Source organism: Lutra lutra, chromosome 14 (assembly GCF_902655055.1).
Source record: "Lutra lutra chromosome 14, mLutLut1.2, whole genome shotgun sequence".
NCBI lineage: Eukaryota > Metazoa > Chordata > Mammalia > Carnivora > Mustelidae > Lutra > Lutra lutra.
The window spans coordinates 63814072-63829191 of NC_062291.1; the positions used below are offsets into that span (position 1 = coordinate 63814072).

General features: G+C 51.8%; 1 protein-coding gene across 2 annotated transcripts in view; it reads right to left on the reverse strand.

Moving 5' to 3' along the window:
- The window catches only part of COL17A1 (collagen type XVII alpha 1 chain), a 52926-nt gene that overhangs the window by 28640 nt on the left and 9166 nt on the right, over positions 1-15120 (reverse strand). For both annotated transcript variants that reach the window (XM_047703123.1, XM_047703124.1), the window contains exons 4-13: positions 13643-13747; positions 12539-12670; positions 8547-8594; positions 7344-7379; positions 6154-6201; positions 4640-4783; positions 3217-3375; positions 2541-2612; positions 983-1054; positions 167-235 (exon numbers count right to left, since the gene is read on the reverse strand). In XM_047703123.1, the coding sequence (XP_047559079.1) occupies positions 167-235; positions 983-1054; positions 2541-2612; positions 3217-3375; positions 4640-4783; positions 6154-6201; positions 7344-7379; positions 8547-8594; positions 12539-12670; positions 13643-13747 (885 nt within the window). The remainder of the gene's footprint in view (positions 1-166; positions 236-982; positions 1055-2540; positions 2613-3216; positions 3376-4639; positions 4784-6153; positions 6202-7343; positions 7380-8546; positions 8595-12538; positions 12671-13642; positions 13748-15120) is intronic.

A 15120-nucleotide genomic window follows, 5' to 3' on the forward strand; every position in this document is an offset into this window, starting at 1 on the left:
ACAGCCGCCTCTGCTCTGTCATGGCAACTGGGGAGGCCTCAGGGTGAGTGGTGTTTGCAGACCTCAGACCAGCAGTGGGTTCTCTCTCCTCTCATACAGCAGGTGTCCCCGCGGAGCACTTCCCCACCTGCACAAGCTGCCCTCAGCAGCCGGAAGTCATGCTCACCGGCAGAGGTGGACACACCAGTGCTCACAACGCCAGGGCTCTGGGGCAGGTTCTTCTTCACACCGTATGCTGCAAGAAAGGAACCACTGAGTGAGCAGTCCAGTGTGGGAGGGTGGCTCCTTGAGGCTCAGAAGTAGTCTAACCAGCCCTAGCAGCTCGGCAGCCTCCCCAGGTGAGGAGAACACAGAATAAATAAAATGAACAATAATAAGGAAGACAACTCTCTCCAGCCACAGGGGCGGCAGTGAATTTAGATGAACTTTCCTTGGTCTAATCCTTATCCTTTTAGGTCTGTTCCAAAATTCCTCCTCCTCCATGAAGTCCTCCTAGGATTCCTTCCATTCAGAACACCTATAACCTTAACACCTGCTCTGCATACCTGGATGCATGTTGTCTTACGGGATGCCCCGTTGTTTCACATGTATTAGACTCTCTACTCCAAGTAAACAGTAAGCAAGTTGAGGGCAAAGGTTAAGGGTCACATCTCTTCTGCTCCCTGTGCCCAGGCCTGCACAGGGGGTACACCAGAAAATCACCCAGGTGATCAATGTACAGTGACAGGGACCATCAGAAACAGCAGTGAGACAGGGATATACAGGGGACATGCCACAGCACAGGCTCCCCTGTGGTTTCCCTCATGTCTGAGCCCCCACGTGACAGAAGTTGGCACCTCTAGGTTGGGAGGTGGGGAAAGGTTGACTGATTTTTGGAGATATTTTGGTCCCTCCAGTTTGGTTGCTGAAAAGGAATACTGTGAGTTACAGCTGCTGAGAGGTGTCACTGCCTGGGCCTGGAGTGCCAACCTCGGCTACAGACCTGTGGAGGTGGTGGCCGTGCCGTGGGACAGGGCAGATGAGCTGGGTGCCAGGTTGTTCTGCATGCCAAACACTGTGAAAGCAATTGAGGGCAGGTGAGCGCAGGTCGGGGCGGGGGGGCCCTTAGCTTGAGGCAGCCCCCAGAGCCCCCAAATCACTTCCACAATGAAGGCCTTCACACGGGACAGATTACCCAGCATTCTCAGTTCTTACATTGTGAGGGACACAGGGATCCCCACCATAGGCCAGATACTCTCAGCACTGGGTCCTGAGCTACCCTGGGTAGTGAGTGCACACAACTGAATGGTTGGTCACTTTCACGGGGTCTGAACAAGGTCGCTGTATCCCAGGACATTTAAAAATATCCCAGGGGTCCAGACGCCTGGGTGGCTCCATCAGTTAAGTGTCTGACTCTCGATCTCAGCTCAGGTCTGTTGGGCTCCTCATTGGGTGTGGAGCCAACTTAATATCCCAGGAGTCCATGTTTGCTGGGGGATCCTGGGGCACTCTGGGACACGGTGGGGAACTGTGGGCATAGGATGCAGATGCAGAGGGACTGAGAGGGCTGACCTGGCATGCCCCTGGTTTTCCCTTGAACACGTCCTCCTCAAGACTCAAACACATAAAGTTCCCCTGGCTCCCATTAGGATTTCAGAGGCTGGTTGTTGGTCTTTAAATAATGATCAGAAGCTCAATCCTCCCGGGGTAAGAGCTTCTCTTATTTCATCATCTCTAGTGTTTGGGGCACAGATCTTGGATCCAAGATTGGCCCCCTTCCTCAGTCAGGACTTGGCAAAGCAGAAGGGCAAAGGCAGAAGGAATGAAACGTGAACCCAGTGTCTTCTGGGTTTGGTGGGGCTGTAGTTGAACAGAAGTGTTGAAACAAGAATGCTACATTTGCACTTGTGGGCGTACCAGCCAGCTAAATGAAGAAGGCCCACGTCATTATATTTACTAATCACAGTAACAGAGAGGGAAGGCAGAAGCCTTTAAAAAAAAAAAAAAAAAAAGGAAAAAGAAAAAAGAAGAAACAAGATGTGGCTGGTAACATTTACATAACATGTGGTTATGACATATGTGGAAACAGAGTGACCGTGTATTCCTTTAAAATGGTCATGTTTGCATTGAAAGCTAAGCAGTAACATTGGTTGAGCCCCCCAGTGACCTACAGTATTTATAAAAAGATCTAAAGTAAGATCTTTCTAATGTAACAATACTTTCCACCTGAAAAATGTCCGGAGCACTGACTCGGCCCTTCTGCTTCCATCTCTCCACTGCGCACAGAGGAGAAAGGGACCAGCACAGGACAAGCAGGTAGGTGAGGCCTCTGGCCCCTCCACCTTAGGCCTTGCCCTTGGGGGCTGAGCTCCACCTCTGACCGCGGGCGGACACCCCTTGGGCCCTGCGTCTGTGTCCCTGTGTGCACTGAGGAAAGTCCTCATGCTCAGGGGCATAGAAGACATTTCTGCAGAAACCACGGTCTTCCTCAGCAGGAGAGAGCATCCTAATGTTTTAAGCAAACATTCTGAAAAAGGCCACGCAAGCTGGCGAGCACTGACCTGAGGAGCAGGAGCTGACCCCGGGATGCAGCGTGGGAGAGCAGGACGCCATGTTATTTGGAACTCCAAAGACTGCAGGGGAGGAGGAAGACCGGTGAGAGGGGCGGTAGGCCCAGAACGGGGGGTTGGGGGGGGCACATAGAAGCCAGGGAAGGAAGGGCAGGGCTGCATTTTGAGCTTTTGTTACATTTCTGGTTTTAGGAAATCGTGGGCTCTTGCCTCGCAGCAGAGAACCGATCTGTCTGTGGTGCGCCTGGGTCCTAGCCAAGGGATGGTCCTCAGATGGTCAGGCCTCGAGTGGACATGGGGTCCAGCCAGAGCCCCTCTTGTTAGTCGCCACTTTGCAGAAAAGGCATCTGAAGCCCAGAGAAGTTAACTGACATACTCAAGGTCACAGTTTATCCATGCAGAGGGCAACGAGACTCCTCAGATCTGTTTTCATGTTCTTTCTCATGACACTTTTTTCTGATACACTGTGCTAGACAGTCTTTCTCATATGGAACCCATCAAAAGAAATACCCGGAGACTGAACTAAGCTGGGAAAATCATGGGAAGCCGGGCCACAGAAAGCCCCTCAGGGAAGCTGCGGGAAGGGCCAATACCAGAGGGGTCCCTCAGCTCCAGTAAAGGTGCAAGGGGCCCAGCAGTGGGAGGGGAAGTGCCCCGTACCACATACCCGATCCCGCAGAATAGGCGTTGGTGTTGAGGAGGGACGAGCTCTGGGTTGTCACGTTGTTGTGGTAGGTCCCCATGGAAGAACCCGCCGGCAAGGTGGAAGACCACATGTGGGAGGGAAGGTTGGCGTCCAAGATGGTGGCATCATAGGTGCCGGACACTGGAATCACACAGGCATGCCCGCACCCCTGTGAGAGACCAGTCGGCACTCCGTGCTAGGATAACCCAGGCTGGCCGGTGTAGCCCAGCTGGGTTTAGCCCCGAAGGTCCCATGTCCGGGAACTCCCTCAGTCCAGGGAAGCTGGCCAGCCCACTTCCATCTGAAACCCTGGAGCTGGTGAAAACTTGATCTCTCATGTTAGAAATTCTTGTTGGCTCTTGGCGAAATTTGAAGTAGGTCAATTTTGCTCTGGGGTCTGCCCATTTTTCCAAGAGGCCCTCCCCACCTCCTGGTGTGCTGGTGACCAATGCTCTCTCCCGTCTGTTGCTGATTCCACCTTCACAGATGCCTGGGAACAGCAAATCCCACACAGACCTCCAGGCAGAGGGCAGGCACAGACAGCAAAGGCCCGGTCTGTGGCTATATGTGCTCAGGGCAGTCTTCCCTGGTAAGACCCTGTCAACATTCCTACATGCACACCAGACCCAGGGGCCACTCTGTCCCCGGGAGGGGGTTCGGTGCTCCTGCAGATCTGAAGCAGTTCTGCCTCCTCACTATACTGGGGGAGCCGGCCAGGCAGCCATGCACACTGGCCGGAGGTTTGTCTTATATTTACATAAGAGACGGTCACAATCTCAAGGGATTTTTCTTCTTTCCTGGAGTCAAAGACAGAAAGCTCTACATCACAGCATACCTGGCTCCTTCCCTCCCCTCGCTCTGAGGATCTGCTTATTCATCTCTCTACCCCCCACAGAACCTGCCTGGCACTCGGTAGGCATGTGAACTCGGAGGGTTCCGCAACACTCCTCCTACCTGACTACCATCTCCTGGTTATCGGTCTGACTTCCCCCAGAGGGCCCCCCCTCCACGAGGGGCGGTATCTCCTCTCTCTGCTGCTTCTCCTCAGTGCCTGGTACTTGGCATAGAGGCAGCACAGAGTAGTCACTGAGTAAATGAAGGGAAACACTGCAAGTGTCCCCAGGAGTCTTCACTTGGGGAACGTGGCCAACACATTCCCAAGGGAGTTCAAGAATGCCCTGGGAGAGACTCTCTAGGATGTAGGGCCCAGCCCCATGCTCACAGGATGGTGGGGCAGACAGCGTGCAGCCCACATGGTTACACAGCACAGAGCACGAAGGCGCAGTACCTTGTGAGGCCTCTGCCACCCCCCGGAAGGCCTGCTGGGGTGGCTGAGCTCCTGGGCCGGGCCAACTCTGCCACCTGGCTCCCTTCCCTCCATGGCAGCCGGAGCCACGGGACTTACCTGACTGGGAGCTCGCAGTCACCATTTTGGTCTCCACTGTGCCTTTCTTGGGGATCGGGAGGGTGTTGGAGGAGTTCCGGGTGGGGCTCACGCTTGCTGATCGGCTCCCCTTGAGCAAACGCTTAACATCATCCAATTCTGTCCCTGTAAGGTGATGCCACGTATTCCATTAGGCCCAGGGTTCTTTCCCCAGCCCAGCTGAAGCGGGAAGGACATTAACGGTATCTGGAATATGAGGGGATGGCATCTGCTTCACACGCTGGGATATTTTTGGTCAGCACTGCAATTTCTGCATTTTGTCGATTTATAGCACATATTAAGCTGGTACTTTGTGATATTAATGCCTCATAAATACAGCGCCTCCACGGGGAGGTCCTCAGTATATATTTCCTAATTAGACCTCATCAGGCACCATGGGGAGAATTCTGTGGCTGGAAGACTGTCCTCCTAGACTGCCAGACTCGGGGATTTATGCCCAGGCCAGTGAGAGAATCGGATCCCTGGAAACAGACTGTTCAACAGTGAGCTCAATCACTGCCAGGACACCCCACATGTTGGGTCCTTGACCTTGTATGCTCTGGGGGTCCACCAGGAACCCGTGGCCCCTAACTCCTTGACAGTATGCTGCTTTTGTGGGAGTTCCAGTCCATGTGGCCACTGTGACCTGTAGCTAGCTCAGTGAGGGATGCAAGCCCCCTGTGCCTCCCAACAGGGCAAGTTAAGAGAGAAGGGAGGCATTATGCGAGGGCAGCGTGTAAGAGACAGGTTTGCACACAACGTGTGTTGGAGGACTACCCAGGCACCCCCTTCCCTGAAAGCTCCAACCTTGGCTCAGCTCCGCCCAGCCTGGAAGGACGCTGGGGGTACAGCATAGGACCCCTTGGCCCAGGGGTCTCTGGGCCAGCCCCTGTCTAATTCCTGGGCCAACCAACCTGGCTCTTTCTCCTCCTACTCTTTGTACTTGGCTCCCGTCCTACCAGTTGGGTTCATTTCAAGATGTCAAATCGCCTATCACAAGAACAGGAGTCTAACAGAGTCGACGGACAGGGGCTGGGGAATCCCAGACATGCAAAATAAAGTTCAAACTCTCCCACTCCACTTATTTCGGACTCTTCTCCCACCTTAAGTACTCTATCGGGTCCCCTCCTATTCCTTTTCCTTGGGCCACATGGAACATTCCTCCACTGTCTGAACATATGTTCCCCAAATGTCTGATGCCGGCTCATCCCATGGAGGCCTCAGTCTCCTTTCAAGTGACCCTGACCCTGGAGGTTTCTTTGGCTGCCTGCTCCTTCAGCTCCCGGAGAGGCCATGGTGGGTTGGTTTTCTATCTCCCCTTCAGCAGCAGGGAACAGAAATTATTCAGCTCCTGACCCGACACCTAGCCTAGGGTCCCTCTCACAGAAGGACCTTCAACACGTTTTATGATCAAGTGACCACACACACATGCACGCACACCGTGGTGACCCTGGATTCCTGGATCCTTTGTTTGCAGACAGACTGTGAACACTTACATCGGGTAGATGGGGACGCGCTCTGCAGTCGAACTCGGATTTCGCTCTCTACAGGGGAGGAGATGGAGAAGGTGTAAGTGAAGGAGCTTGGATCACAGAGCCTGACCTTAAGCTCTGAGCAGCAGAAAGAAATGTGGGCTGCTCGCAGATCTGTCCTGGGAACAGGAAACCTAAGAGCGCCCAGAACAAGTGCTGCTTAAAAGGAGGGGTCCTCTCCCCACACCCCAACCTGCCCACTGCACACCTCCCTGTACCTAGAGATGCTCTGATGAGATCGCAGGCTGAGGGAGAGGCTCGATCACCATCAGCAATGACCAACCCCCTTCCAGGGACCTGTAGCCCAGCTACTCTGAACCACTCTCTTCTTCTGCCCCCCCCCCCCCCCCCCCCCGTCTCTGATGCCTGAGGGAGAATTCTAAAACCCATATTGTTTCCTTAGCCACTTGGGCCTCCTCTGGGCAGGAAAGGGTAGTTTCACATTCTGTTAGCTTCAGGTGGGCCACTGACATCTTTCAACTATTAGCCTAAAGTTGTGGGTGGTTGGTGTGTTCCTAACTTTAGAATTACTGACGCAATAAGGCCCCTGGAAGTCTAGAGTGATCAGAGAGAGCTCCAGGGCCTGTGCAGAATTCTGCATTTAGCACAGCGTGGACACACTGCTCCTCCCCACCCTCACCAGATGCATCCAGGCCAGCTCTCCCCAGGACCCCATTTCCCTCCTAGAGCCTTATCTGTGGGCAGACGTGCAGAGTGCAAGACTGTCATGGAGCCCTCTGTCCCCTGGAATAATTAGAAAAAGAAGGGCTTTCGTTCCTTTCTCACTACATAAAGGCAATTATAGTGCATCTTGTTAAAGTCAACCAGGGGACTCCAACTGAAACCTTGGCACACCAGATGTGGCACCAGCATCTTTGTAACCCACAGCAGAACAAATTAGTCCCCAGGTGGTTACTGGGTGTTTGTACCCTTGCCTTCCCTTCCATGTTAGATCAGTGCCCCAAACTACCCTTCCCATCCTGATGGGACCTGCGGAAGAGTCCCAGGATGCAGTAGGCTCCCTGAAAGCAGGAACCATCCTTATTTATGTTGCTCTACTCCTCCCATTTTCTGGCTCAGGTCTGGACACACATGTTAGATGCTCAGAAAAAACTTGTTGAATGAACTGAAATGACCCCAGCCACAGAGCTCACCTCGTGTCTGGCTCCTTCCTCTGGTTGAAGAAGATGCTGAGGAACAAAGAAAAGTAATCTTACGCATCGAAGAGGTGGCACACTAGATATTTTTTACCTTGAAGGAGATCTATTTTAGCGGGGGAAGAGACTTGTTTTCCTTGTACCTTTACATCCACATGGGAGATAGAAGTCTTCCTCTAGGTCTCTACTAACACTGTGTAAAGTCTTCATAAAGGACTCCAAACGGACTGTCTTGCCCTGCCTTCTTCCTGGAGCTCAAGTCCTGGGCACCCCACTTCCTCTTTGGGGCCCGCCCGGCCCCCTTGTGCAGCCAGCTGGGCTTCAGGACGAGATGATGGAACTTATCCACATGGAGGCCAGCACCTGGCTTCTCTAGTTCAATCACAGGCCCCACAGTGAACCCAAACCACCTGCGTTTGATGGTGGATGCTTAGTAAGGATGAGCCCGCAGCCACAGGGCAGAGCGAATTGTGCCAGGCTCCACGCATTCAGGGCGTCAGCTAAATCAATGTTAAGTTAGCTCACACTTAAGTGTTAACTAAAGTAATCATTTGGAAGCCTAGTCGTTGGGGCTGGCGGTCTACACTGACCAAATATATTTTTAAAAAACCAGCCAGATCTTCCCTTCAGCTTTTTGTTAGACTGCCTTGGTCTTCCTGGTATGAGCAGATAGGTGAAATTACAATTGCTATACAATGACCGTATCGGCTCATACGCACAGTGAGAATCCAAGGCCATGGGCCGCAAACTGGAGGCCAAGTGAAGACAGCCTAGGGTTTCACTTGGCATAAAATGTGTCCCTTTGCAGTCCACTGTGGCAGACATGCTGGGATGTTTGGCGTGTGTGCATTCAAACCCCTGCTGCTCTTGGCTGGGAGGTCTCTGTGCATCCTGGGAAAGGATAAACCCTACAGCTGCTGCCTGGCCTTGGGGCTGCTCTGTCCAAGTCTGAGCCTTGCATGACTAACTTGCCATTTCACCAGGGTCAGGAGCAACGGCTAAGGGCAGCAAGTGTACCCGGCTGACTGTGGCCTGAAGATGCTTCAGGATAAAGAGCAAAGGAAAAAAACTGCTCAGCAGGGGTCAAAGTTTTAGAAAAATCCACTGAGCTCACAGTGTCTCCCCCACCCTCCACCCCTGACCCCAGGCATTACCCCAGCGCCTTTGCCCATCCCTTCAGACAATAAGGAAAGGACCTACCGAGTTCCTTCCGAGGGTACTCTGGGGAGGAGTTGCCACTGGAGCTCCCTGCAGGGCGAGAAAACGCTGAGCACCCACAGCCACGCAAGCCCCGTAGCTTCCCTGGGGGGCGGGGGGGGAGGGACGGTGTGCAGGACGCCCGCAGCCCGATGTGGGGAGGGGGGGTGGGGGCTCGGCAGGGGCTCGCTCTTAAATAGGACACGCCTGCGGGCCGCAGTTCCCGTGGTTCATCCTGATCACTGATCTGCTTCAGATGGCAGGAAAGCAGGAGGGTTGCTTTGCTTTGTTTTTAAGCCCTCCACTGAGTTTTCCCTGTACCAGTGTCGTTCAAATACATGTGCTGTCAGCATGGGAGCGTCACTGCCCTTGTGAAGTTCGTCTTGAACGTGGACCCTGTTACAGTGAAGGCACCGGCCCCCAGGAAGGCCTCACATCACACAGCCCTGTGGTGACACAACCCCTCTCCCCTGGATTTTGTTCCCTGCCCTCCCAAACCCCTTGGCCGCTCTGGGTCTGGAATCACACACTGGGGAGCGCAGCCCTCAGTGCTCTGCTGCTCCACCACCATGACCCATCTCCAGTCAAGGTCAGACCCATTGCTGCCTGGCTCGTCTGTTTCCCACCAAACTGGCTTCTGCAGTCGCCGGCACTGTGGGGACATCAGGAGCCAAATCCAAAGGTCCTCCTGCCTCCTGCTTCTGGACCGGGAGCGTGTTCCTGCACTACTTCCATGCCCCTGCCTGGGTCCTGCTCTCCCCGCCCCCTCAGCCTCTTCTTCCTCCTGTGCCCTCTGGCTCTTCCTTCTGATGTGGGAACAGAAGGCTAGCTGAGGACAAAGCAGAAGCTGACACCCCACAACACCCCTGCCCATGGGATAAATGTGACATTCCTCCTGCACTCCAGGCTGCCCTAAAGGAAAAAAAAAAAGTTAACTTCTAGAGATCACCATCCTGCAAGACGTGAGTCTCCCTCAGTTTACAAATGTCTTAGCAATTTACAAGAACAAAGCATTTCTATCAATGGCCCAGCTTCCAGAAAGGAATGCAAATGAAGTTAAATGTCCTTATACCGAGCAGCCCATTGACAGATACTTGAAGCCCCACAGAGTGTAATGTTCCTCCAGGAAGCTCCCAACTATCCCGTCGTTAATGCCTAACTACAAGGAAAACCACCTTCACTTGACAATAGCAAAGCCTCCGCTGGTATCCTGTGTGTCTTCTTTAATACAGGAAAATACTTTCTCCCTTTTTCCTTAGTTCCCCCAACCCCATAGTATATAATCAGGCACCCCTCACAACCCCGGGGCAGCAGCGCTTTCTGCCCACAGGTCCTGTCCCCGCGCTTTCATAAACCACTGTTCTGCACCAAAGACCTCTCAAGAATTCTTGGCTATTGGCTCCGGACTTCACCCCACGGAACCTCACCTATATTCCAAAACCACATCACTTCTGCTTCATCCCCAACTTTTTCTTTGCTCCCTTCTGCTTTCAGGCTCCCTTCTTTGGCTGATTCCTTAGTTTTCCATCTTCTACTAACCTTTTTGTAAATGGCTCCAAACTGGGTATCCTGCCTGACTTCTTTCCTGGGCTCACGCGCCCCGCTCCCTGCCTGGGAGCATTACTGAGCTCCTGCTCCTGCTCCTGAGCCTGCCTCCGGCGCCCCTCTCTCAATCGTTGGCACCACCATGGACCCAGCCACCTGTGCTGGAGTCTCAGTGGCACAGACTCCTTGGCCTCCCTCTCCCCTCATATTTAATCAGTTGTCAAATATCAGTTCCATCTGCTGCTCCTGGTTTCCTCTCCCACTGCCACCGCCCTAGTCCCAGCCAAGTGTGCCCTGGACTATAAGCATCTTCTAACTTGTCACCTCGTCCCTGCTCTTCTTGCGCGTGCCTTCCGGAGTTTTAGGAAGGATCGACTCTCTACTCAAAAATCCCAGTGGCTTCTCACTGTTGCAGAAAAGAGCCCAGACATCACAGGCCGGCCCTGAATCGGAGTCCTTCCAGCCGCCTGCTGCCTGTCTGTGCTGAGTGCGCCCCCTGCAGGCTGGAGCGCCCCACCTCTCCACCCGGCCTCCAACGTCACACACCTGAAGGCCCAGCCTCAGGCCCCATACAGTCTTCTCTGAAGGCTCAGCTGGAAATGCTCATCCCCTTCAACTTTACATCACAGTTTTTATCCATCAGCTTAGCTTATCTATCAGACCACAGGCAACTTGAAGACAAGATCCACATCTAGCTCATTACTTCTTTTTAAAAAAGATTTACTTATTTTATAGAGAAAGCAGAGAGGGCAGAGGGAGAGAGGAACATTAGCAGACTCTACAGTGAGCGTGGAGCCGAACCCAGGGCTCGATCTCATGACTCGGAGATCATGACCTGAGCCTAAACCAAGAGATGGACACTTAACTGACTGCCACCCAGGCGCCCCTCACGTGTAACTCATTTAAGTGTTGTTGGGGAGGAAGAATTTCCTCTACCTCTCAAGATCTTTCTAGCAGGACTAGGAATCAGATTGACATAAGGCAGATTAACAGGAGAAAGGAGAAAATCAATTTAGCTTGTACATATAGTGAATACACACAGACATGGAGATTCCAGAAACAGGCAGCGTGATGCTTGTGCCCGTTGAGGAGGATACAAAGGGCAGAAAGACCATTTGCAGGAAGGTGAGAGGAGATGGTTGGGAAAAAAGATTGCCTTATGGAGATAAGTATCTTAGGATGAAAGGTCCCCCAATAATGGGTCCATGATTAAAGGAACGAGACTGATACAAAGCGAAGGTCAAGCAAAGCTTTATTTCGTGCCCAGCATCGAGAATCAAACTGACCAGTCAGGGCCATCTCTTACAAAGAGGCGACCTCTCCCTGCCTTACCGGCTAAATTTTAAAGGGCAAGGGCCATGTGGTTGGGCCTGGCCACACACAGGTGGCCAATGAGATTGCAGCACACAGAGAAAGCTGCACAGTCAGGCTAGGTCCCACACGGGTGGCCAATTGAATTACAATTCAACCCATAGTAGCTATTTGAACTAGCCTATCACCTTGGTCAGAATTGGTGCCCAAAAGGTGGGGCCCACACTCCTTGGTAGCTAGGGAGACAGTATACCCGCTCTACTGATTGGATGTCTCCACCTGACCCCACCCGCCCTTGTATTTGGACTTTGTTACCTGGGACTGGTTTCCCGACTTGCTTTCAAGTAAGTTCCCCTGGTGGGGGCGGGGGGGGGGGCAGGTTCAATTTAAGTTTTACTGCATAAACAACATAATGGTTGTTTAACTGAGGTGGGGCCGCTCTGGCTACATAGGCCCTTACAAGAAGAATCTCTGTTAACCACTCCCTTGGTACAAGCAGGCAGCTGAGGGGGAGGTAAAGAGCTTTTCCTGAATCTGCTGGATTTGGACTGCTTTTAACTCAAAATAATGTTCAAGCCACAGTGGCCTGTTTTGAGGCAACCAGCCCTTGGCCCTGATGGTGTCCACTAAGGCATTCCACACGGTGTTAAACACACAGTAGATATGAGATAAAACTGAATGGATGAATGAATAAGGGAGCGGGTCAATCAATGAAATCCCCAAGTAACATAAGCCCATAAAAGAAATGAAACTGATGTGGGAAGCAAAGGCAGAAAGAAATGTAGATTAAATTAAAGGTCCTTAAAAGCCCACTGACAAATAGGCTGGCAGAGTAGGAGACAAGAAAGCCCCCACCAGTGCTACTATCTGCCTTGCTGGAGGGAAAAACCCCCTTAGCTTGGCAATAGGCAGGCCTCCATTATCCAGGGAGTATCCTTTAGCATATGAAAGTCCTTTTGGAACGTCCCTTTGTCTTTAAGTCCCCCAACCCCACAGTCTATAATCAGTTGCTCCTCACAATCCCAGGGCAGGGGCTCTTTCGGGCCCTGGGTCCCATCCCCAGGCGATCATAAATCCACCTTTCTGCACTAATGACATCTACAATGAAATGAAATGAAATGCAATATACAGACTGATACCTTCGTATGTTCCATGCCGAGTGATGTGCGTTTTCCTTTCGAAGGTGGAGCCAGGTGAGTTGGGCAGAGTGGAGGCGGGGGAGTGAGCCCTCCTGTAACTGGACGTGGAGGCATTGCCTCGAGTGCTCCCACCTGCAGAGGGGACAAGCATCAACTCTCACAGCACCTCCGACTGGCTTTGCAGTTATACTGACTGCGCTCAGGCTGCTCAAGGTTAAAGAGGGTCCTACAGGGGGGCCCAGAGGGCCTTCTGAGAACACCGCTCAGAAATGGGAGGTGAGATCATCGCCGTCATCGGCGCCGTCCCTCCCCAGCCGACCACAGAAGGAAGGCAGGGGGGCCCTTTGTGGACGTGGCTGCACATGGCAAGGGAGAGGCTTTGGCAGGATTTTTCTTGAGGACCTGGCATTTAATTGTAGCTCATTGCTGGATGGACTAGGATACAATCCCACGACGTGTCCCTTGACTTTGACAGCTAGCAGCAACCACGCCTCTTGGTCAACCTGGCTATTTGCGTCTTGGGTCTTCTTTTTCAGTGTCAATTGAAAATGGTTTAAATGGCCTCAGGGGTTATACGTGTGCTTGTTTTTCGTTTGTTTTGCCTCACTCTGTCTAGCTTTGGTTTGGAAGCTACCGTGAAAGAGTGCTTCACTGGGAACAATGGGTCTGTGTTGGACGCTTGCCCAGTGGAAACTCAGCGTGGGATTGTGTGTCACTAGACTCCCTGAGCGGAGTAACCCAGTGGTTAAATTTCTTTTGTTGTTGTTGTTGTTAATTCAAATGTAAACCCTCTTGTGTGCACACCCTTCCCTAAAAGAAAGGGCTTCTAGAGAGTGACTCAGTGGGAAAAGAGCACCTCCCCACAAAGCATTCTTGAGCATTTTTATTTATATTAAGGACTAAATGAAAACTGATCCCATTGTAATGAGGCTTCTAGTGTGTCTTATTTGAAAGTACCCCCTTGGCTGGTTTCTGTGTCAGCTACACAACAACTGGGAGCACTTGGAATGGATGACAAGCAGTTGTGACCATTCCTCTCTTCGTAGGATCCCTCTGCCCCTGTCCACCTGTTTTCCCCCAGTCCCTCCACCAGCAGGCACTTACTTGAGTTTATGTAGCCACTGCTGCCATGGGTCAGGCTGTGCTTCTCCAGCCGGCTCCCTCCACCCAGAGAGCCCGTTTTAGCATAGCCGTTGCTGGTTCCCCCTTCTGCACAAACAAGAAGCGGGTGACCGTTTATGGGTGGAATCAGGCCAGGAGGGGTCCTCTCCTGCTCCACTGTGGAGACCACCCCTGGCTTATCACACACGACCCTGGTGGTTTGGTGTCCCTTTGCAGGTGCAAGCTGCCATATTCCCCTGCGTTTGTTTACGATAGAAATGTCAAGAGCAAATATTCCACCTGATTTAAAAGGAAAGTCTTCTGGGCAGAGCATAGCAAGTTGCTCATTAAGAAAGCTGAAGCATTAGAAGAGGTAGCTGAGTGAAGAAAGGCTCTGTGAGGCCAGGACGTGGGTTGGGCTTGCTTTTCGGAGGTTGCCTGGTCAGTGCCATAGACATGGCATCCACTAGAGCTGTTGAAGGGGTGAGTGACAGCTCTGTGTCACTGGTGTTCCCCATGGCAACTGTCATGCTCTGACCTCTCATCCCCATCCTCTGAAAGCCAGGCTGCCTGGCAGGTGCAGGGGTAGCTTTAGGGCTCAGTTCTCCAATACAGAAGCCACTCAGCCTAAGGACTGCCCCAGAAAACTAGTGGACCCAGACAGAAGCCTGACTGCTGGTTCCCTTCTCCCATCCTCTGCTCAGGCTGGATAAGGTTTCTGATATGAGTGTCTGATCAGGTAAATCTATAGAGACAGAGAATAGATTCACAGTTCTCGGGGGCTGGGGAGAGAGGAGGTAATGGTGAATGACTGCTAAAGTCATGAAGTTTCCTTTGGGTGTGATGCAATGTTCTAAAATTAGATTGTTGCATTGGCCGCACAACTCTATAAAGATACTATGAAAATTAATAAAAGGAAACCTCGCTCAAGTGAATTGATGCTGGAAGGGGGAGGTTGGAAGGGGAGCCATGCCACTTAATGTCAATTACAGATACAACAGAAGAATCCTCACCAGAAAAGAGTCATCAATTACAGGCCTCAACAGGGAAAGATGTGCATTGCATTTCCTCCAGGAAATCTACTACACCTGCAACTTGGCCAATGAGAAACCATCCATCACCCTGAACTGCTTTTCTCCAATGGTCTTTCATTTAAACACCACCCCTTAGCGTCCTCTTTATTCTCCATAAAATAATGTTTCTCTCCTTTGTTTGTTGGACTTGCCTATGGTCAGTCTTAGCTTGCTTGTTCCAGGTTGTGATTCTTTGCTATTCCCGAATAAACCCATATTTTGCTGGTGAAATAACTGGACAGTTTATTTTTAAGGTTAACAATACCAACAACCATTGAATTATATATACTTCAAACTGGTGGATTTTGTGGTTGTATAAGTTAATATCTAATAGCTGTTAAAAAAGAGATTTCAGATATTTTGGTTTTGCTCAACTGAAGAGTAAGTGCCCATGGGAAATGTTGCATG